Genomic DNA, 25080 nt, shown 5'->3' on the forward strand with positions numbered 1-25080 from the left:
GGGCCGGAGAAGCCCGACGGTCGAAAATTTTCTCTCTCCTCTTTTCTTGTGTTTTCCGGCCAACCCAGCTCGACCTATACCTCTATCCCACCATTTTCGACCCCTTTGAGTCCATTTCCGTGATTAGATTGCCCAAAGCCCCCACCATTTGAGAGATCTCTCAAGTTCAAGTTCGGCCGGTACTTCCCGGGCAAATTCCGACCACCACCGGCGGAATTGGGATCAATGGAGGCCGGTAATACGATCCTCATTCCATAAGCTTCGTTTCGGTATATTACTCGTCAATTTTGGTTAACGTTTGTGTTTAACCCCCGGGTACCGGGTATTATTTATCCGAATAAAATATTAATTTATTTGACTGTGTGTGAATTGTTGTTCTAGGAGCATGTGTACATCGTGGAATTGATCTCATAAAGGATCTTAGGTTGATTGCGTGCTCCAGGTGAGTGACCCACCTTCAAATTAATTTCGGGAATTAAATTTGTGAATATTTTATGTGAATTGAATATTTGAAATTGATATTTTATGTGCCAAATATTTAGTCGATTTATTTGTGGAAATTTGATGCCCAATTGAGTGAATCAAAATATTTATATATTAAGAAATATTTTGATTTAAAGAATTTTATGAAATTGAAATTGAAATTATTAATTATCAAATTAATTTGTTGGAATATTTCATAATTTAATATTTCAAAATATGTTTATGTGTTCAATATTATGAGAATTTCTATCTAGAATTGTATTGCCAATTTATAATGTTTTTAATATATATTTTGGTGCCAAAAGAATATATTTGGGAATTTAAAGAAATTATGGTTTTGATTTATTTTAATTGTTGCCATGGTTATTATTCAATTATTGTGCACAATTATATGAATTAATTATATAGGGAATTTATATGGCATTCATATTTTTGATTCAAACTGGTTTTTGAATATTTGAGAAAGAAATATTGATTTAATTTATTATGTTTTAAAAATATTTATGCCATTGGAAAATTTGTATATTTAAATTGATGCATTTGAAAGTTGATGGATTTGAAATTGATGGAAATTGTGTGAAGGATTTATGACGATGATTTATAAAGGAATTGTGGAAATTTACGGGTTTAATTGGATGGAATAAATCCGATGATATTTATGGAAGTTTGAGATTTTGAAAAATATTGATTTTATGATTTTTAGATGCACCATACACGTACTGGTGTTCTTTATGTATGGATATGATTAGCGCGCAGGTGGATGTGATGAGTGCGCAGGTGGGTGTGAGTAGCACACAAGTGATAATGGGGTTGTCTTGTGTTTGCCATCGGATGAGGGTAGACCACCCCTCCATGGCCGGGACGCCTGTTAGCAGTGGCTCGGTGGGATGCCACGCGACCGTATGCCGGTTTCTCTCTTTAACCTCCTGTTTGGCGGTACCTTGGGACGCTGGGTACTGTTGGCACCACTGGTATAGAGTGGGTGCATCAAGTGATTTTTGGATCATGGATTTCAAAATAAATATTTTGAAATTGTATTTAAATTAAGAATATATTTAATGTTGTTTTTATTATTTATTTCAAATGGAGGTTTTAATTTGATTTAATTCTTTTTCCTTTGCTTAATTATTCAATAAATTGGTTTATTTTAATTATTTCCTGAATTGTTTTAATGTAAGTTTCATTAATATTCTTATATTATTTGTTTGTGACATTATCAATCGTTTAGTAATTATTACGAAATTATTTTTATTTCTATTCTTATTTTATTTTCATTATAAATTTTGGATGCTTGATTTATTATATTTTATTTGATATTTAGTTGACTAATTGAATCCTTGGTTTTCGGGGAATACAAATAACGGGTTTTGCGAAAATGTTTTAAAAGGGAAACCTTTCCAACGGAGTGAATAGCGAGGGTTTTGAGAGAAAATATCATTTTCAATTAATTATTATTTATTTACTTATTTATTCCCAATTAATCAAATGTGCCATAAGTATCGTTGTTTTATAATTATACAGTAGATAGGGTCACTCATTGAGATGATTAGTATATCATATTTTTAAATTCCGTTGCCCTAGGTCCAGGTTGGGAGACGTTGATCGTCTGAAGCGAGCCCAACGTCTCAGTTCATTGCCGAAAGTCCAAGAATCATTTCTTCTTTTTTTCCTCTTCATCTTGTATTGCTTCTTTATTTGATATTGTATTTATTCCACATTTATTTGTATACTGCTCTGTATACTATATTGGATATTTAGTTATTAATTATTCACTGATTTACTGTTATTCATTTGGAGTGCTGCAAATTTGTGAAATTATATTGTAGTAACGTGGGAGGAATAAGGGGATGTTTATAGAAATATGTTTTCAGTGCAGGAAATTTTTGGTTAGTCCAACCTTTAGGGGAGGTTCTGCCAGATTTTCCATTGGAAGGTCTGGTAGGGTTTCTTTGGGATCAGGACTTGTCTAGGATTTCGGTAAGGAATTTTGAACGGGTCCTGACACTGATAACTTTAATATCTATATATATATATATTTCTTCTTATTTCTTAATCCAAACATGGTCCTAGAAGTTTGGTATAACAAAAAGACATGGCCAATAATTTTGGATAGAGAAAATATTGATGAATAAAGCCAACAGGAATCTTTCAAATTGATTTTGTTGTAACATTTACTTTTTGTATTACTTTTTTTAAGCAAAAATGCTTTACAAAAAAGTAAAAGTTCTTTTTTAAAATTTTAATTTTAATTTTAATTTTAATTTTAATTTTTATAATCCAAAAACATTACCAAACACAATCTAAGATTAACTAGGAGAAATTTATAGTAATTTGATTTCTAAAATTAAGAGAGATAATTTTAGAATTTTGGTAATAACCAAGGGGATTTGCTATTATATTCTAATATAAAGAGGGTAACTTGAAGCCAGCACGTGAAATACTGCCAAAAAAAAAACGGATGTGGGCGTATTTAATATTACTTTAATTTTTAAAAATTAAAATTCAAATATTAAAAACTAGTAGAATTTTTTTGATAAATATGAAAAAAAAAATTAAAATTCTATATAAAAACTTATAGAATTAATATTGATAAATTTTAAAAAAATAAAATAATTAATAATAACTAATTAAATTATCAAGTAGGCACGATGCTTTTTCTGAGAAAATTAAAAAAAAGCTACCATAATAGTTAGGGTAGTTTTTGACCCCAAAAAAAAAAAAAAATTGCTTCTGGTCTTTATGACAATTACTATCATAATGGTTTTTATTTTTAGTAAAAAACAATTAAAACATAATTAAAATGAAACCTATTAGTAATTACACAGTGACAAATTGTAAAATTGTACGGAATGGTAATCATTGTAAGGAGTGGTAATCAATGATGACTGCTGTCAAAAATTTAGAGATTTTAGATCATCACAACAATGCCATATCGCATGGGCATAGAATTTTATAATTTTTTTTTTATTTTTTTATTTTTTATCGTTACAAAAATGTCCAATAGGAATGGGCATAGCTTCTCACCATGGATTACCATCATGATGAAATCGAAAAATGTGGATATACAAGTATATCAACTTAACATCCTTCACATGATCTTAAAGTTTAATAGATTGATGCTGACAAAAAAAATAAAAAAAAAAATCTTGAGTCTTTAAGGACATTGGGGAATAATTGGCATGGAAATTTGAGGCGCCTTGCGTTACACATGGTTAACTAGCGACAAATAAAGAATAAAAAAATAAAAAAAAGGAGTAAAGCAACTTTTTTTTTTTTTTTTTTTTTTTGGTTTTTTGATACATTTCAAAAGAAAGTGAAAAAGCAACTTCCTTTTTGGCAAATCAAAAAGGAAAATAGCAACTTGCAGTCCACTTTGAAGTGTTTTCTTTTTCTATTAGTGGCAGATGAACTAAACTAGTACCGGATAAGTAAGAACAGCGAACATATGCACATGACAGAACATTGTAATTTTCTTTTTTTTCAAGTCGTTTTCAACCACTACACGCAGGGATAACTTGTTTTCGCTGCAATTTTTATTTTTATTTTGTTTTTATTGTTTTTGCTGCCAGTGTGTATGTATAAATATATAGATGTATATATACATACACTAGTCGCTTTGGCATGCAATTTCCATTGGTTTATGAATGGAAAAGTACTCCGTTTTTTATCTTTGTTAGGAATGGGTTGCGAAGTGGTATCCAAAAGAAGTTTCCTCCGTTCTTTGCCGTTAAATCCCTCTATTAAGGCCTATTAAATGCTTATCACGAGGTTTAAAGCTTCATTATAAGTGAGTATTCCTCTCTCTTATATACTTCAATTTCTTATAAAGCATAGTATCTTTCTGATTGACGTGCTTGCTGAAATTCATTCTATCCTCTTGCATTTGCAATTATTGGCTTGGTTGGTACCAAAATAAAAATAATAAAACAAATAAAATAACGTGAAAACTTAAATTTTGAGACCATTTTCGAGTACAAATTACTCATATTTGCGTTTTTTTCCTTCTTTTCTGGTTTTTTGGGGTAATACATCAAGTAACAATAACATGCATCAAATTGTTTTGGGTAACAGAGTATGTTCTGTTACAGTTTTTGTTTGTCTTCTGTGTGCTTCTACTTTACTAGTGACTTTTGATCCTTAGCCCTTTGTAATTATTAAAGAAAACAAGGAGCAGAAGAAAGAGGTGACAAAAAAGAAGGAAAACTTGTAAAATTTTTCATGTAGTTGGAAATTATGAATTTCTTGATCACGTATTATGTCTTTAGCTCTTGACGGAAAGTGGTATTTAATTTCCCAAGCTGCTGTTTCAAAGTGGTATATGTTCTGAAGTTGTGTGGTGCCAGAAATAGAAGAAATCTCTTGGTCCACTAACTGTAAAGATTGCTGCATTGACCATACATATCAGAAGTACACCTCAAGTTATGGATAAACGTGAGACAGCAGGCCGTATCCCAAAAGAGACAGGAGCAGCAGAGAGGTTAGCTTTCTGGAATATTTTATCCACCCTTATATCAATTCTTTTGGCAATGAATATGCAATTTTATATAAGCATAGAGTTAAAAATATATTTATGGTTTATTAGCTTCCTAAGCATTTGATAGCCGGACAAATATAGGACATGACTAGATTAATATGTACAATTTTGATAATTAATGTTAATAATTTAATAAGTTAATTAGATAAAAAAAATTTAAAAATTATTAGATAAAATATTTATCTAGTTTAAATTATTTTGCTTAAATTAAAAAATTATATGATAAATTATATTCATTTTATTAATTACTATAAAAAGTTAGTCCAATTCTTTTATATTAAACATTGAATTATTTTTTTATCTCATCCAATCCTCTTCTGTTCGAAATAATAATCTTGTCCAATCGTGCTACCAAAACAGACATTTTACCTTACTAAGATTTTAATATGTCACTCATACACATATAAATATATAGCTAATTTCAATTACAAACATGTTGCTAATGTAAGGTTGAAACTTGTTGGCTTGATAGATGCAAGGAATGACACACCAATTGCTAATTTAAATGTACAACCTTAATTGGGTAAGTGGCAACTTCATTAGAACACAAAATGGAATTAAATTAAATTTCTAACATATCAAAATAATATATATATGTATATATATATTCAAAGTCAGGATATTTTAATCAGATAATTATTCTACATATCTATATACAATTTTACTAAAACTAAAAGAGGTAACCCAATGCGGGACGTGTGTCCTCCACTATTCAATGGACTACTTCGATTGTAGCATTTCTATATATATATGTATATGTATACCTTGATTTATCATCAAGACTTCATTTACCAAATTTGAAGAGGGTGAAATTTAATTACACTAATAGTTTCATGGGTCTATACAGGGTCACTTCGCCCAGAGAACACTCACGGAAATGGAAAGGTTTATGGTCATGGAGTAAAGTAAAGGAATTTCTTGACCCAAAGGGTCCAAACCCTTCAACATGGAATAACATATTCTTATTTTCGTGTGTGATTGCGGTTTCAATTGATCCACTCTTCTTCTACATTCCCCTTATAAATGAGGAGAAGAAATGCTTTGGAATAGACAACAAGTTGAAAAATGTAGCTCTTGTTTTGCGCTCTGTCACGGACGTCTCTTACATATTGCACATCATTTTTCAAATTCGTGCTAGATGTATTGTTGATGGCTCAGGGATTTCCAAAAGAAATGGATGTGTTGCAAATGTTTTGGAGATAGCCAGGAGGATTCCCTAGGATGTCCTAATTGATATTTTTTCTGTTCTTCCACTTCCACAGGTAACATTTGCTTGGACTCCTTTAGTATCCGAATTAATACATGAAAATTTTACCTCCTAAACAAAAAGTGAAATGCTTTATCCAGGTGATAATCCTACAATTCTTTTTTAAAGTGAGAGGGACAAAATATTTGAATACGAGGAAGTTTTTAATCTTCATTGTTCTCTCCCAATATGTCCCAAGAGTTCTAAGAATCTACTTATCTTGTGAGCAACTTAGGAGAATTCCCAGCCAACTCAATGATAATGTATGGGCTAAAGGCGCTTTCAATTTTTTCCTCTACATCACTGCCAGTCATGTAAGTTCGTTTCCAACTTGTTATTTTGTTTTCTTTTTCCTTTCTTTTCAATATTGCTTGGATGTCAACGCAGAGGGTTAAAGATCATTGTGATCCATTAACATTTATGTTCCTATTTACCTTTCCCAAGTTTGTACCTTTTAGTGGAGTTACAGAATGTTGTTTTGGTAGCTAGGTACTGGGAGCCTTTTGGTACTTCTTGTCTATTCAACGAAAGGAAACGTGCTGGGAGAAAGCCTGTGAAAAACAAAATGGATGTTTTGCAAGTACTTTTGACTGTAAGAGCAAAACTTCGGGGAATAAGACATTCCTGAATGAACTTTGCCCTGTCAATCCACCAAATGCAACGGTTTTTGATTTTGGAATATTTCTCCATGCTCTTGATTCCGGTATGCTTGGATCAAAAAATTTTCCAAAAAAGTTCTTTCAGAGTTTCTGGTGGGGCCTACGAAATCTGAGGTTTGGACATATACTATATATACAATTTTGCTATGGTAAACTTGCATGCTTATCTTCTGGAAAGCGTATAATATTTTTCAATGTCACACAACATGTTTCGGGATGCAGACAAAAATTTTCAGAAATGTGTTCTGCAACATGTTGCTTGACAAGTAAAAATGCTGCATGCATTCCATAAGCCATAAGGTGAGGCATGTCCACTATAACAAAACGATATATATACGTTTTTGCCTCTAGATTCTAGTATATTCAGCTGTTTGATAATCATTTCTAAATATGCATGTTATCCTACATACATATTCATAATCTCTTCCCTATAAGCTATGAGTTTCTGATATCTGTATGCACATTTCTTGAACCGAACAAAACTGATCTTCGCTAGATTACTCAAGTTTCCCCTGTCATCGGTGCTTAATTAAGGTTTATGGGATTCACCAAGCTTCGTTTTTACCTATCTGTCTTGCAAAATTTTCACCTATACAAAATTGATCCTTGGTCTCTATATTAGCATCTCATGATCATATATTGCTTGAACAATTTCTGCAGTTCTTTTGGTCAAAACCTCGAAACAAGTACCAACGTATGGGAAACCTGCTTTGCAGCTCTTATTTCCATCATGGGCTTGCTTCTCTTTTTATATCTTATTGGAAACCTGCAGGTCTGTACTCAATGTTCTTTTACTTTATTAAACTAGAAAATTCATTATCTTTTTTAATTACTGCTTAGTAATCATGAAACTTTTCCTTATGCTTATAATATACTAATTAGTATATTCAATCTCTACCAGTTTTGGGTTTAAACGCAAGGTCTGTAATACTAGTGTATGCTTATAATTCAATGGACTGAGGTCATTTGTTGTGAACAGACATATCTGCAATTGGCAACTATAAGATCGGGCGAGATCAGACAGAAGATGAAAATGAAAGAGCCAGAAGTAGACTTGTGGATATCTAACCACGGCCTTGGTAATATAAAGCCGAAAATCATGCAACACATACAATACATATTGGAACGAGACAGAGACATTCATGACTCTGATTTGGACCATCTCTTCTCTTCTCTTCCCTTTGATCAAATAGATCACAGAAAGGGCGTTCTCTGTATGGATGAGCTGAAAAGAGTGAGCTCCTTTGCCTTCTTTATGTGAATAATGTTGTGCTTATTATTAGACGGTTTAGATTTGAACCTTTGGGATTAAAAACAATATCCCAACTCAATGGTTTTTGTGGAAACAGAGCAAATAAATTGTTTCATGATGCTCATCCACTGTCGGATTTGATGAACTGACTTATTTGCTTTGCACTTATGTACAAAAATATAAATTACCAATTTGTTGATTCTGAAAAGAATTTTTTGTGGAGCAGACATATAGGAAGTTCGCTGCTACTAGATCAGAGGAGAAAAAACAACAGCAGATAATGAAGGAACTAAATGGACAACTCTGGATAGATAAAAATGACATTCCTAGCCAGCTGAAACCGATTATCATGATGCACGTACAATGCAGATTGCAGGACAACAAAGATGTTCATCTGGAAAACATACTCTCAATTCTTCCCTTGGAACATAGGAAATCTATCAAGCTCCATCTCGGCTTGCCTATACTAAAGAAAGTAAGTTAATTTACTTGCATCTGTCTTTGTAAGTTTTTAGAGACCAAATAAACATAATATATATATATATATATAGGCATGCAGTTCTTGTTACTCATGATAAGGAACATTAATTATGTATTCATATGATAGGTGCCAGGACTTCAAAATATGGATGACAGAGTGTTTGAAGTGATATGTGAGCATCTGAAGCCGGTGGTGTACAGTGAGGGAAGCTACATTTTTAGAGAGGGAGAACCACTTGATTCGATGGTTCTCGTTACACAGGGTGTTGTATGGAACTTCAAAGCTAGCATTAATGGTGGAGTAGCTGATTCCACGAGCGTCGGTTGTCTGAAGAAAGGTGATTTCTATGGAGAAGAACTTTTGGGTTTGATATTGAGATTTGCTTCCTTTTCAAACATTCCAATCTCCACCAAAAATGTCAAATCCCATACTAGAGTTGAAGCTTTAGCTCTTACAGCCGTTGAATCCAAGCATTTAGCCACCACAAACTGGTGGCTTTTCAGAAAGAAGCTCACCCACTCAACTGAATCTGAGTTGCAACGGTTGGAGCCATTAGCACTTTCCGCTGTAAAAGAAGTCCGCCGCCGCCTGAAAAGCAGAAAGCCGAAAGAATCTCCAAGGTTCCCTGATGGTAGTGGCAGCTCCCAAAGTATTAGCACTGCTGTTTAGCCCTATTATCATTTACCACACATCTCTTGGTGATTTAAAGTCACTTACGGGCCAAATGTTGTTGAAAAAGGGTAGTTTGTTTAAGTCCTTTTTTTCGTATAACTGTTGTGTTTGAACTGTGCACTTGTTTAAAATATATGTTGTTCCTCTTATTGGCTGTCCCTAATAGGACCTCTTATTGTTGGTTTTAGAACATAAAAGCTAATGAGATGTTGTAGAAGAAAGGAGTAATAAATGACTAAACCTGACTTCTCTATAAATTTTAGAGAGAGAGTAGAGGAAAGCCAGAACTGCCTCCTTTTCTACTGCCATTGGTAGACGAAATGGAATTTATAATTTGAATGCATATGGGGCTTTTTTGTGACCAAAATATTATGCGTAAGCAAACAATAATCTTCAAATTAGAACCTAAATTATATTATTAGAAGAAAGAAAACAATGATTTTCTTAAAGGCACATTGAAATGGGCAAAGGTTTTTAGGTTGACTTTTAACACTTTATATCAAATATCCACTCGCAACCAGATTATGGTTGACAGATTCTGTTATGTCAGATTTTACTATTTTTCTGTGTGTGGCTGATGTGTCTATTTTTTCACTTGGTGAGGTACGATGTGCGCAATAGTGGTAGTCGAATTATAGCATTTGAAATTTTTCAAAAAAAAAAAAAAAAAAAAAAGAAATATAGCATTTGAAACAGCTATAAGGAATATATATAGCTAGCTGTTCCCATGTGGGGGCATTTAAATTGGGACCGGTCGTGGGAGAGGAGAAAGAAAGAGCAAAAAAAGGAAAAGAAGTTGGCCACATGTCACTTGTAGATTGATGACACATAGCAGGGATATTTCAAATATTCCTTTACATGTTTTTCAGTAAAAACTAACCGACATAATCAGTTTCAATAAAAACAAGTATAATCTCACAAATCCATAATTCTTCAACTCATATAGATGAGCGGTATACGATAGTACATAAGTCAAGGCCATAATTAATATGGATAAAAAATCAATTTAACTCTCATTTTATCTTTATACTAGTCTATAAGCTAATGATGATGCATATTTCATGATGATGCTCTAGTCAAAATAAAACTTTAGCTGTATAAAAAAATCAAGTATACGACCTACTTGATCAACCCTAATAAATTATGGTCAAACTTAATCAATAATTTAAATTCGAAATGGTTTTTCATATCAAAATGTTACATATAAAGTCTTAACAAATATGTTATAATTAGTTTTTTCTTAATTTATTTTAGTTCTATGCACTAGGATGATATAGACTTATAAAGATCTTAATTTTCGAGGTATATATGTATCATATTATTGATTTAATGGCCTTAGGATAATTAAGATAATAATAAAAGAATGAAACGGCTTATTACGCATAGGCTTGCTTAGGCTTATAAGATTTGAGGGTTGACCTCATCACCTTGCCACGACCCGTACCTTTTAGAACCTTCAGTTAAAGAGGACATCTTATGGATAATGTGGTAGAGAATTCTGTTAGAAGGCCAGTTGCTTTAACTTTTATAATCCTTGTGAAAGATTTAAATCTAAAACATGTACTTTCAAATAAATTGGTCATAATTATATGCCTGAAATTTGTTTAAAACTAACCATTACAAAAATTTTCAAAAAGGATAAAAAATTAAAATTAAAAATAAAAAAACAGCATATTATATTTCAAGTATTCATTTTTAGGTGTAGATCGACCGTACTGCATTGTCGTCCAAATAATTCATACATATAAACTTGCCAATTGCTAGTTTGTCTTTTTGTTTTCTTTCTATCAATCATTGTGATTGATGCAATTTAATGCACTCCTTATGTTAATTTATTCAGGAATCCAACGAGGAATTTAGAGATAATTAAGGGGAAGGAATTATCAACCAAGAACGATGTTAATTTTGTCATCACCAGTAGTAGTAGTGGTGGAAATTCATCAAAGAATTTGAGAGTAAAAACAAAGCAAATTTTAATCCACGGGGACCGTACCTTGCAATGTGGAAAAAGATTTTTCTAGTCTCATGTGTGATTGCAATCTCAATGGATCCTCTATTCCTAAACGAGGAAAACAAGTGCATTGAAATGGACCAAAAGTTGAAGACTGTAGCACTTGTTTTGCGATGTGCCACCAATATCTCTTACCTAATCTATATGATTTTTCATACGCTCAATGGATTTGCAAGAAGGACCACCAGGGAATTGGGAACGATGTTGGAAAAGCGAAAGGCAATAATTTGGTTGATTCCCCGGTCGTTCATACTAATTGATATTAATTCCAGCTATTCTTCCGCTCCCTTAGGTGACACATATACTATAATACTATATGATATTAATTATTTATAAGCGTAGTTGATATTTAGAGATTAATACCATATCCTAAATTAAATTTTTTACTCTAGCTCTCAAAAAAAAAAAAAAAATGTTATAGCTACTGAGGCTAAACCCAAATTTGTGCAGGTGATAATTTTATACTGCACACAAATTATTACTTTTCCATTAATGTTCAATTTTCCTTTTCTGATTTAATCATCAAAAGATCTTTGGCCGGTGATAGACGGACACCTTAAAAAACGTTCTAACCATGTGAAAGAGAGTGCGTAATCTTTGATCGTTAATCTTTGCAACATTAGAAGGTTGGCAAATTTAAGTTGAAAGAATTCTTTTCTTTTATTTTTCTAGTCAATAGTTTTTATTTATTTATTTTATAACGGCTTGGTAGCATCCAACGTCCGTGATTAAAAGTTTAGTCATTGAATTTTTGGCTTTTAGTGGCAACTTGATTGAAAGGATAATGTCTTTTTCTCTCCCCATAAATTTAAGAGAGATACAACTCAAAGCAAGGCCAAATGGAAAAAAAGAAAAAGAAAATAATATATTTATATATATATATATATATAAGAAGGAATTTAATGTCTTTTTTATGTTTGATAACTCCTTCTAACCTCTCAATATGATTGGTCACAGGTCATCCATTAATGAAACCAACAGATTGTACAACTGCATGACGAGTAACAAGAGTCAATAGGTTAAAACTGAAAAGGACTCTAGGCATATCATGTAACACCCCGTCCCAAACCATGTTGGAATTTTTGCATATTGACCGAGGTTGACCGTTGACTGAGTAGGTCAAAAGTTGACTTTTTGTTCCAGTTGAAATTTCTAGTTGACTGTGGTATCGTGGCGAAGTACATGATGCCCTGAGTTCGTAGACTAGTAGCATGTCGAAAATAGAGCTACGGTTTGAAAGTTATGGGCAAAACAAGTCGAGGTGCAAACTGTCCAAAAGGTGCCCGGAGTTGACTTTTTATAGTGGTATAATTTTGTTTTGACTTTTGTATGGTTGTAAAGTACTCGTCGATATGAGTCATAGACTAGCAGCACGCTTAAATTGGACATCTGGTTAAAAAGTTATGGACGTGTGAAGTTTGTCGGATACCGTAATATTTTATTATATCTGGCTTAAGTGTACAGTGACGCCACATGTCGACACCTGATTAGTCCACGTGGGTGAACAGTGTCACCCACGGTGGCTTTTATTTGGCAAAAACAACGGGGGAGGAGAGAGAAAGAGAGAGAGGAGAGAGAGAGGGAGAGAAAGAATCGCCGGCTACCGAAGTTGTCAAATTTTTCGGCCGATTCTTGCTACACGTTCCGGCCAGACGGGATCGCCTCCTCATTCCCGGCCAAACCCCAAAATCTCACGGCCAACCGACCGGCGACGAGCCTGGATCGGGGCTTTTTCGGCGGCGGCGCCGAATCCTTCAACCGCCGAGATCTCCACATTCCGGCCTCCATTCTTGTCACCGCCAGTATCATTGGAACCCTCTCTCTTCAAGCTACAAAACCTCCAAAAATCTCAGTCATCATGTCAGGACCAGTCCAGAATTCCTCCCCGGAGCCCTAGACAAGCCCTGATCCCAGGGAAATACCACTGAACCTTCCAACGGAAAATCCGGCAGCACCTCCCCTAAAGGTAGGATTAACCAAAAATTACCTGCACTGAAAACACACTTCTAAAAACATCCCCTTATTCCTCCCACGTTACTACAATTTGTTTCCACAATTTTCAGCACTTCAGAGAAATAACAGCAACTCAGTGCATAAATAATAACTACACGTCCAATACAGTATACATAGCATTATACTGATAAATATGGAATTTATACAATGACAGATAAGAAGTAATACAGGATGGAGAGAAAAAAGGGAAGAAATACTTCTTGGACTTTCGGCAACGAACTGTGACGTTGGGCTCGCCCCGGACAATCAACGTCTCCAACCTGGACCTAAGGGAACGGAATTTAAAAACGTGAGATGCTAATCATCTCAGTGAGTGACCCTATCTACTGTACACCTTTAATATTAATAATATACCAAATAAAAGGATTTAATTAATCAATACCGAACAATTAAATAAATAAATAAATAAACATTTGAAGTAGTACTTTCTCTCAAAACCCTCACTATTCACTCCGTTGGAAATGTTTCCCTTTTAAAACATTTTCACAAAACCCGATATTCGTACCTCCCGAAAACCAAGGGATCAAACCATTTGATAAACAATAAATAAATAAATACCCCAATATGTAATTAAAATGTAATAAATTATAATAAATAATTTTTGAACACCTTTGGGGTTTGAAACTTTATCTGAAAATTATACTTGACGCACCACACCATATACTAGTGATGTCCTCCGATACCCAGCGTCCCGAGCACCAACTGGCGGGGAGATTAAAGAGAGAAACTTGCAAACGGCACTTCGGCGTCCCGACAGTACCGTTGCTGAAACCGTCATCCCGGCTAAGGGAGGGGAGGCTGTGGCCAATATCAAACTTGCCTGCCCACGGTCCAATGGCAATCACGGGAGACATAATACTCGCGCGGTAAACCACATAATACTTGCGCGCTACCACGTGTCCATACACCAGAACACCAATACTGTATGAGTGCGTCTAAAACAATTATTATTAACTAACCGTACCGTTTTCCAAAATTACCGTGGGAAATATATCAAAATTTCACACTTACCATCCCACATATTTTTATTTAACAAACTGGTACGGAAACATCGATAACAAATAAACCATAATTTTCTCATAATACGAGGTTCAACAGATAAAATACTGTGAGCATAATTATAAAATTAAACCACCAATTTAACAAATATTTTCATAAAATATTTAAACCAATTATGCCCAAAATAATACTTAAAACCACGTACGACTATTACCGAAATATACTTTGCTCATGCATAATAAATAAATTAAATCACAATAAAACCATAACTAAATTGTACCACATGAGCATAATTTAAATACCAATTAAACATAATTAATTGTCCAAAAATGATATAAAATCCAGACACAATTAATTACTGAAAATACTTGCTCATGTGTAACAAATACCATTTAATCACAATAAAATAATAATCAGGAATTTCTTAATGACCCCCAAATTTCCGTTTAGCACCAATGGATAAATATATATAAAATAATATTTTTCCCGATTACATTTAAAATACGCCACATGAGCACAATTTACAGATATCGATTCAACACCATATAAATATAATTAATTGCCCAAAATAGTTTTCAAGGTGGGTCACTCACCTGGAGCACGCAATTAAACCATGATCCACCATGGGATCAATTCCATGACTCACCCGTGCTCCTAGAACAAACGTTATCCAAAATAGTTGAATAATATACCGAATCAAAGCTTGAGCGACGAGGATTACAAACCCAGTCTCCATCGACGCCAATTCCGACGGAGGTGGCCGGAAAGCTTCGGCCGATTTTCAATTCCTCGTATCTCGCAAACCGCTTCGAATTTTTGAGATTGGAGGCCATATTTGAACTCAGAGGACCCAAAATAGAGGGAGAGGAGGTTTAATTTGGACTGGGCTGGCCGGAAAACACAAGAAAATAGGAGAGAGAAATTTTTTCGGCTGGCGGCTGGTGACCGTGAAAATTGGCGGTCGAGCTCGCCTCCTCCCTCCACTCATCACTGGCCGGCGCGTGTGGGCAATGGGTGGCCGGAATTTAAAAACACGGTGAGGCCGAGAGGGAGAAAGGAAAGGAAAGGAAGAAGAAAAGAAGAAGAAGGAAGAAGAAGAAGAAGAACGGGGCTGGGTGCCCTTTTTTCCCACGTGGGGGAAAGAAAAAAAGAAAAAGAAAAAGAAAAGGAAAAAGGAAAATAAAAAGAAATAAATTAAAATTAATTAAATAATATTAATAATAATATTATTATTTAAAATAATAATAAAATAATATGATATTACACATGGTTGACATGTGACTTCTCAACATGGTGACACATGGTCACCTTCATTAAGTCACACGTGGCACATCGTTACGCGTTTAAAAATAATATTAAAATAATACGGTGTTTGAAAAACTCTACAGGTCCATAACTTTCAAACCACATGTCCAAATCAGACGTGCCGCTAGTCTATGGACTCGTATCGACGAGCACTTCACAACCATGTATGAGTCAAAGCTCAACCTTGCATGAATAAAAAGTCAACTCCGGCACCCCTTGGACAGTTTGGACCTCAACTTGTTTTGCTCATAACTTTCAAACCGTAGCTCCGTTTTCAACGTGGTACTAGTCTATGAACTCGTGCCAACGTGTACTTTGTAACGGTACCTCAGTCAACCTAGAATTCCAATTGGGTCAAAAAGTCAACTTTTGACCCCTTCGTCAACGGTCAACAGTCAACCTCGGTCAACGTGCAAAAATTCCGACATGGTTCGGGACGGGGTGTTACACATTAGCCACCGCACGCGCCGGGTTGCCGGTGACCGCGACGGCTCGTCGGAGAAATCCCTGTTCCGGCGAGTACCCAGTCCCGTCTCCGGTCCCTCTCCACTAATTCCGACCCCCTGAATCCAAATTCGGCATCCTTTTCCTCCAATTCTCGACGGTTTGAGAGAATCAAAGAGTTGAATCCCGAAAGCTTTCCGACGAGATTCCAGCCACCTCGTGTCCGATCTCCGGGAAGTAAGACCCGATCCGTGATCCTTGTCACTCAAGCTTCGATTCGGTATATTACTCGTCAATTTTGGTTGTCGTTTGTGTTCGCTCCCCGGGTACCCATTTGGGTGTTACCCGATTAAAATATTAATATATTTGGTTTGGTGTACTGTGGATGTTTTAGGTGCACGTGTGGATAGTGGAGTTGATCATGTGGAAGATCTTGGTTGAGATACGTGCTTAAGGTGAGTGATCCACCTTGGAAAAATATTTTGGAGTAATTAATTATATTTATTTGATGTTAAATTGATATCTAGAATTATGCTCATATGGTGAAATTTCATTATAATTGTGGAAAATTATTATTTTATAAGTACGTATATGTTTGTTGGTGCTAAACAGAATTTTGGGATATTCAGAAATCCCGATTTTTATTATTGTGATTTAATTTTATTTATTATGCATGAGCAAGGTATTTTCAGTAATAAATCGTATGTGATTTTAATATTATTTTTTGGGCATAATTGGTTTAAATATTTTAAGGAAATTATTTGTTTAATTGGTGGTTTAAATTTTATAATTATGCCCGTGGAATATTATTTGTTGAACCTCGTGTTATGAGAAAAATTATTTGTATATCGTTATCGATGGTTTCGTACCGGAAATGTTAAAGGAAAATGTGGGATGGTGATTTTGAAAATTGTTATATTTCCCACGATGATTTTGGAAAATCGGTACGGTAATAAGAAATTTAATAATTATTTTAGACGCACTCATACAGTATTAGTGTTCTGGTATATATGTGGTTAGCACGCAAGTTATTATGTCTCCGGTGAGTTGCCATTGGACCGAGGGCAGGCAAGTTTTATATAGTGCACATAGCTGCTGTAACACCCCGTCCCAAATCACACCGGAATCCGTGCACGTTGACCGAGGTTGACCGTTGACCGAGCGGGTCAAAAGTTGACTTTTTGTCCCAGTTGGAATTTCCAGTTGACCAGGGTACCATGGTGAAGTGCATGATGCCTCGAATTCGTAGACTAGTAGCACGTCGAAAACGGAGCTACGGTTTGAAAGTTATGGGCAAAACAAGTTGAGGTGCAAACAGTCTAAAAGGTGCCGGGGGTTCACTTTTTCTTGTGATGTAATTTTGTTTTGACTCTTGTATGGTTGTAAAGTACTCGTCGATACAAGTTCATAGACTAGCGGCACGCTTAAATCGGACATTTCGTTAAAAAGTTATGGACATTTGAAGTTCGCCGGATACCGTAATATTTTATTATATCCGGCTTAAGTGCACAGTGATGCCACGTGTCATCACCTGATTGGTCCACGTGGAATGAACAGTGTCACCACGGTGGCTTTTATTTGACAAAAATCTCGGGGAAAAGAGATAAAGAGAAAGAGGAGAGAGAGAGAGAGAGAGAGAGAAACCGACCGGCCACCGGAATCTTCAAATTTTTTGGCCGATTCACGTTACACGCGCCGGCCAGACGGGCGCCTCTCCCCATTTCCGGCCAAACCCCAAAATTTCACGGCCATTGGTCGCCGGACGCGCCCGGATCGAGGCGGCGAAGTTTGGTAGCGATTTTTTCCTCCACCGCCAGCCACCGTCGTTTGCCCTATTTTCGGCCATTTTTAGGCCAGACACGCCAGCCACCCCTCACCACCTCCTCAAGTCCGGCCTACCCACCAAATTTCACCGCCACGGGACCTCCGACGCGCCGGGATCGGAGCTTTTTCTGGCGAGGGGCAGAAATTCTTCAAACTCCGATTTCTCCGCCGTCCGACCTCCGTTTGCCTCACCGCCGATCCTGTGGTAAGTAAATCCCTTAGGGGAGGCTCTGCCGGATTTTCCGTTGGAGAGTTCGGTAGGGTTTCCCTAGGATCAGGGCTGTCTAGGGTTCCGGGGAAGGAATTCTGGACGGGTCCTGACATGGTAAGTGAGAATTTTGGTATATTTCCCATGGTAATTTTGGAAAACGGTACAGTTGGTTTAATAATTATTTTAGACGCATTCATACAGTATTGGTGTTCTGGTATATGTATATGTGGTTCAGCGTGCAAGTATTATTATTTCTCCCGTGAGTTGCCATTGGACCGTGGGCAGGTAAGTTTGTTATTGGCCACAGCCGCCCCCCTCCTTGACCGGGATGATGGTTTCAGCAGTGGTACTGTTGGGATGCCGAAGTGCCGTTTGCAAGTTTCTCTCTTTAATCTCCCCGCCAGTCGGTGCCCAGGACGCTGGGTATCGGAGGGCATCACCGGTATCTGGTGTGGTGCGTCAAGTGTAATTTTCAAATAAAGTTTCAAAGCCCAAAGGTGTTCAAAAATTATTTATTATAATTTATTACATTTTAATTATATATTGGGGTATTTATTTATTGTTTATCAAATATTTGATCCCTTGGTTTTCGGGAAGTATGAATATCGAGTTTTGTGAAATTGTTTTAAAAAGGGAACATTTCCAACGGAGTGATTAGTGAGAGTTTTGAGGGAAAAATTATTATTTCCAACTGTTATTATTATTTATTTATTAATTGTTGGTATTAATTCGATTCCCTTATTTGTTATATTATTATTATTATTATTATCATTAAAAGTGTTCAGTAGTTAGGGTCACTCATTGAGATGATTAGCATCTCACGTTTTTAAGTTCCGTTCCCTTAGGTGCAAGGGGTGGTAGACGTTCTTCCGGAGCGAACCAATTCTCCGCTGCTATCGTGTTTCGAGAAGTACCTTTGTACTCATTCATTTCAGTTGTATTATTTCTTTCATCTTTGTTGTATTTCTGTTGATTAGCACTTCATAAAGCTCTGTATACTATTTGGACACTTATGTTTTATTTATGCACTGGGCTGCTGTTATTGTTATGAAGTGCTGTAAATTGTGGAACAACTTGTAGTTTTGCGGGAGGAATAAGGGGGTAAATATGGAAGTGTGTTTTCAGTGCAGGTAATTTTTGGTAAGTCCTACCCTTAGGGGAGGTGCTGCCGGATTTTCCGTTGGAAGGTTCGGTGGTAATTCCCTGGGATCAGGGCTTGTCTAGGGTTTCGGGGAGGAATTCTGGACGGGTCCTGACAGTTGGTATCAGAGAATAGGTTCTTGTAATCCCAAGGTATTGTGCATTGCTATACAGCCCATCCATAAATTCTTCCTTTTGCAATCGTGTTTAAGTGTCCCTGTTTCTAAACTCTTGTTTGTTTCCTCAGAAGTTGCTACGATGAGTAGGCGGGACACACGTAGAACTCGGGAACGCTCAGCTGAGAGTTCAGGGAGTAGATCGAGCCTTAGAAATCTGGTCTCTCAACTAACTCGAGCCTTAGGAGGTTCAAGCTCTAGTAATTGATTCGTGGATCAGGCTCGACGTTTAAGAGCCGTGGATTTCGATGGAAGCCAAGGCCCAGCTGCAGCCATGAAGTGGCTATCCAACATGGAGAAAGTCCTGGAAGAGGGGATGCAGTGCCCCGACGAGGATATGGTGAGGATTTCTGGTTTCATGTTAGAAGGAGACGCCCGAAAATGGTGGCAAATAGAAAAGACTCGCAGAAGGCATATGTGGGATCAGTTTAAGGTTGCCTTCTCTACTGAGTATTGTCCTCCTGCCTATTGTGAGGCAAGAAGGAGAGAGTTCGAGGAACTGCGACAGGGGAACATGACAGTGTCCGAGTACGAGAGAAAATTTCGGGAACTATCAGAATTCTGCATGCACCTGATTCCTGACGATCATGCGAAGAAGGTGAGGTTCATAGACGGCTTGAACGAGAACATAGGCTTCACCCTTTCTGGATCAGTACATCCCACTTATCAGTCAGCCAGGGATGCAGCACTCGTGCTAGAGAGACAGGCGGAGATGCGCAGACCCTCGAGGCACAGATCATTCGAAGGTTCATATAGTGGGGTACCTCGACAGGGGGCAGCTAAGAAAAGCCATAGTTCAGGCTCAGATATTGTTGGGTTAAGCCCACGAGGCAGATTTCAGAGGAGAGGCGGTTATCGTATGCCCCAGCTAGCTCGCCATTCGATCAGTGGGGATACAAGCTCGTATCAGCAGTCACACTTTGGTTCTCCGCGGATTTGCCCAATTTGTAGGAGGAAGCATTCTGGGCCATGTCAGATGGATGGTTTATGCTTTCAGTGTGGGCAGTCAGGCCACATAAGGAGGGATTGCCCTTATGGTAGTGGCAGTGTGCTAGGAGCAGGTCGACGAGCACAGCATACTGGTGTATTTCCAGGTCAGAGTTCCCAGGGGAGTCAGGCAGTAGGAGCTTCTTCGGGATCAGCCCAACCGTCTGCAGGATCGAGTCGAGGTAGAGGAAGGAAACCCCAGTAGACAGGTCAAGGTCGGGTGTTTGCTATGTTGCAGCAGGAAGCCAGGACTACGCCTGATGTTATTACAGGTATTTTGAATATTTTTGGTAATGACGCACGTGTGCTTATAGACCCGGGAGCAACACATTCGTTTATCTCAAGAGAATTTATCGTTCGGGTCGGTATGACCCCTACTCCTTTAGAATGTCTACTAGAAATAGCCACTCCTGCAGGAGAATCCTTGTGGCCTAGCCAGTTAATTAAGGAATGTTTCTTCTGCATCGAAGATCAAGTGATGGAAGCGGACTTGATCCTGTTGTATCTATCCGGACTTGATGTAATTTTGGGCATGGATTGGTTGGCAAGGAGCCATGCATCCGTAGATTGCTTTAGCAAAGAAGTTACATTCAGGAGGCCAGGGTTACCAGAAGTGGTATTCTGTGGGGAAGTTGGAAGGCCTTTGCCGAGGTTGATATCTACCCTTACCGCCAAGAAGCTACTGAATAAAGGTTGCCAAGGGTATTTGGCTCATGTGATAGATACCCGAGTAAGTGAGGTCAGGTTGGAAGACATGCCCGTTGTGCAGGATTTTCCGGATGTGTTTCCTAAGGAGTTACCAGGATTGCCTCCGGAAAGAGAAGTTGACTTTTCCATTGAATTAATTCTGGGTACTGTGCCCATTTCTCTACCGCCATATCGGATGGCTCCAGCGGAGCTAAGGGAGCTAAAGGTCCAATTGTAAGATTTGGTAGATAAGGGGTTTATTAGACCAAGTATATCGCCGTGGGGAGCTCCAGTTTTGTTTGTGAAGAAGAAGGATGGTAGTCTAAGACTGTGCGTCGACTACCGGCAACTTAATAAGGTCACCATCCCTAATCGCTATCCGTTGCCAAGGATAGATGATCTCTTTGACTAACTCCAGGGTGCCAAAGTGTTCTCCAAGATCGACTTGAGATCTGGATACCATCAGTTAAGGATCTGAGAGTCGGACATTCCTAAGATTGCCTTTAGGACTAGGTACGGACATTATGAATTCCTAGTGATGTCATTCGGACTCACCAATGCCCTAGCAGCTTTTATGGATTTGATGAATAGGGTGTTTCGTCCATACTTGGATCGTTTTGTCATTGTATTTATAGATGACATCTTGATCTATTCAAGGAGCCAAGAAGAGCACGTGAGACAATTGAAGAGAGTGCTCCAAACTCTAAGGCAGCATCAGCTGTATGCTAAATTCGACAAGTGTGAATTCTGGTTGAATCAAGTGGGTTTTCTCGGACATATCGTGTCAGCCGAAGGCATTTATGTGGACCCCGATAAGGTGAAGGCAGTGTTGAGTTGGGAGCGCCCGACCACTGTGAGGGAAGTATGAAGTTTTCTGGGATTAGCGGGATACTACCGTCGTTTTATAGAAGGGTTTTCGAAAATTGCTGGACCGCTTCATAATTTAACCCGAAAGAATGTTGAATTTAGTTGGACGGACAGGTGTGAACAGAGTTTTCAGGAGTTGAAGCAAAGGTTAACATCCGCGCCTGTCTTAACTTTACCTGATGGGAATGAAGGTTTTGAAGTCTATTGTGATGCATCCCATCAAGGGTTGGGTTGCGTGCTAATGCAGAATCAAAGGGTGGTAGCGTACACATCACGACAATTGAAGCAGCACGAATAGAATTACCCTACGCATGACTTAGAATTGGCGGCGGTAGTCTTTGCTTTAAAGAAGTGGAGACACTACTTGTATGGGGCCACATGCCAAATTTATACCGACCACAAAAGCCTCAAGTACATTTTCACTCCGAAGGAATTAAATATGAGGCAAAGGAGATGGATGGAGTTATTGAAGGATTATGACTGTGTGATTGATTATCTCCCAGGCAAGGTGAATGTAGTGGCAGATGCTTTGAGTAGGAAGGCTATCGGATCTCTCACACACATCCAAGTCATCCAACTACCTCTCATGGTGGAGTTGAAGAAGATAGGAGCGTTAATGCATATGCATCCTTCGGGAGTTCTTATGGCTAGTTTTCAGGTGCGACCGGTGTTGGTGGATCGTATATTGGAGACTCAAATGGAAGATCCTAAATTAAGAACGATTAAGGGCAAGGTACAAGAAGGTCTTGATCCGGAGTTTTCCATAAGGAGGGATGGAGCCCTCGTGTATAAAGGACGACTTTGCGTTCCTGATATCCCAGAACTCAAGGAGGAGATTTTAGAAGAGGCGCATAGCTCGATGTATGCGATGCATCTTGGAAGTACCAAAATGTACCGAACGCTTATTAAGTATTATTGGTGGATTGGCATGAAGAGAGAAGTGGCGGATTTTGTATCAAGGTGTTTAATTTGTCAACAAGTAAAGGCAGAAAGATAGAAGCCTTCGGGACTACTCCAATCCTTACCCATTCCCGTGTGGAAGTGGGAAGAACTCAACATGGACTTCGTATTCAAGCTTCCTCCCACACCTAAAAGGTACGACGGCATTTGGGTAATCATCGATCGTCTTACCAAGTCGGCACACTTCTTACCGGTACGAGAACGTTTTTCACCTGAGAAGTTAGCCCAGTTGTTCGTGCAATGCATTGTAAGTCTTCATGGAGTACCGTTAGCCATCGTCTCCGATCGAGATCCGCGCTTTACTTCAAGACTATGGCGGAAGTTGGCTGATGCACTAGGAGCAAGACTTAACTACAGCACCGCTTTTCACCCGCAATCTGATGGACAAGCTGAGCGCACAATTCAGACATTAGAAGACATGCTAAGGTCTTTTATTATGTAATTTCGTAGTAGCTGGGATGACCAATTGCCATTGATAGAATTTGTCTACAACAACAGTTATCAGGCGAGCATTGGGATGTCCCCGTATGAAGCTTTATATAGGAGGCAATGTCGGACACCTTTGTGTTGGAGTGAGGTAGGAGAAGAGCGACTCCTTGCAACGAATAATGTTGTTGGATCTGAGTATTTAAGGATGACTTTGGACAAGGTGAAAATCATTAAGGACCGATTGAAGGTTGCCCAAGATCGACAAAAGAGTTACGCCGATGTGCGTAGGAAGGATTTGGAATTCGAAGTAGGAGATTGGGTATTCCTAAAGTTATCTCCATGGAAAGGAGTAGTACGCTTTGGTCGACGAGGTAAGTTGGGTCCTCGTTATATTGGGCCTTACGAAATTACGGAGAGGATTGGCCCTGTGGCTTATAGATTGGCATTACCGGAGGAGCTAGCCTGAGTGCACAATGTGTTTCATGTTTCGATGCTACGGAAGTATATTGCAGACCCTTCACACGTACTCGAGAGTTCGGACATAGAATTAAGGGAAGACCTTTCGTATGTGGAGCAGCCAGTACAGATTTTGGATCGCGTGGAATGGGTGCTACGCAACAAGACTATTCCTCTAGTTAAAGTTTTATGGCAGAACCACTTAGTCGAGGAAGCAACGTGGGAGCCCGAAGCGCAGATGCGTGATCAGTACCCTTATCTGTTCCAGTGATGTGCGGAATTTCGAGGATGAAATTTTTATAAGGGGGGGAGGTTGTAACACCCCATCCCAAATCACACCGAAATCCGTGCACGTTGATCGAGGTTGATCGTTGATCGAGCAGGTTAAAAGTTGACTTTTTGTTCCAGTTTGAATTTCTAGTTGACCAAGGTACCGTGATGAAGTGCATGATGCCCCGAGTTCGTAGACTAGTAGCACGTCAAAAACGGAGCTACGGTTTGAAAGTTATGGGCAAAACAAGTTGAGGTGCAAACAGTCCAAAAGGTGCCGAGTTGACTTTTTCTTGTGGTGTAATTTTTTTTTGACTCTTGTATGGTTATAAAGTACTCGTCGATACGAGTTCATAGACTAGCGGCACGTTTAAATCGGACATTTAGTTAAAAAGTTATGGACGTTTGAAGTTCGCCGGATACCGTAATATTTTATTATATCTGGCTTAAGTGCACAGTGATGCCACGTGTCATCACCTGATTGGTCCACATGGAATGAACAGTGTCACCACGGTGGCTTTTATTTGACAAAAATCTCGGGGAAGAGAGAGAAAGAGAGATAGGAGAGAGAGAGAGAGAGAGAGAGAGAAACCGACCAGCCGTCGGAATCTTCAAATTTTCCGGCCGATTCACATTACACGCGCTGGCCAGATGGGCGCCTCTCCCCATTTCCGGCCAAATCCCAAAATTTCACGGCCGTTGGTTGCCGGACGCACCCGGATCGAGGCGGCGAAGTTCGGTGGTGATTTTTCCCTCCACCGCCGTTTGCCCTATTTCCAGCCTTTTTTAGGCCACACGCGCCAGCCACCCCTCACCACCTCCTCAAGTCCGGCCTACCCACCAAATTTCACGGCCATCGGACCTCCGACGCACCGAGATCGGAGCTTTTTCCGGCGAGGGGCCGAAATTCTTCAAACCCCAAATTCTCCATCGTCCGGCCTTCGTTTGCCTCACCGCCGTTCCTGTTGGAATCC

At 38.1% G+C, this 25080-nt stretch overlaps 1 protein-coding gene across 1 annotated transcript; it reads left to right on the forward strand.

The window, feature by feature from the left end:
- The first annotated feature begins 4048 nt into the window (after positions 1-4048).
- Positions 4049-9490, forward strand: LOC107414597 (cyclic nucleotide-gated ion channel 1). The gene is made up of 8 exons (XM_060819891.1): positions 4049-4960; positions 5865-6219; positions 6365-6577; positions 6753-7036; positions 7583-7694; positions 7902-8156; positions 8401-8649; positions 8782-9490. Exons 1-8 carry the CDS (start codon positions 4905-4907, stop codon positions 9322-9324), a joined length of 2067 nt encoding a protein of 688 aa, XP_060675874.1. The 5' UTR covers positions 4049-4904; the 3' UTR covers positions 9325-9490.
- The last annotated feature ends 15590 nt before the right edge of the window (positions 9491-25080 follow it).

The sequence above is a fragment of the Ziziphus jujuba genome, chromosome 8 (genome assembly GCF_031755915.1).
Source record: "Ziziphus jujuba cultivar Dongzao chromosome 8, ASM3175591v1".
Lineage (NCBI taxonomy): Eukaryota > Viridiplantae > Streptophyta > Magnoliopsida > Rosales > Rhamnaceae > Ziziphus > Ziziphus jujuba.

Coding starts and splice junctions, on each gene's coding strand:
- LOC107414597 (XM_060819891.1), top strand. CDS start 4,905: ATGGATAAACGTGAGACAGCAGGCCGTATCCCAAAAGAGACAGGAGCA. Junction 6,220..6,364: donor TTGCAAATGTTTTGGAGATA/GCCAGGAGGATT, acceptor TGCTTTATCCAG/GTGATAATCCTACAATTCTT. Junction 8,157..8,400: donor GTATGGATGAGCTGAAAAGA/GTGAGCTCCTTT, acceptor TTTGTGGAGCAG/ACATATAGGAAGTTCGCTGC.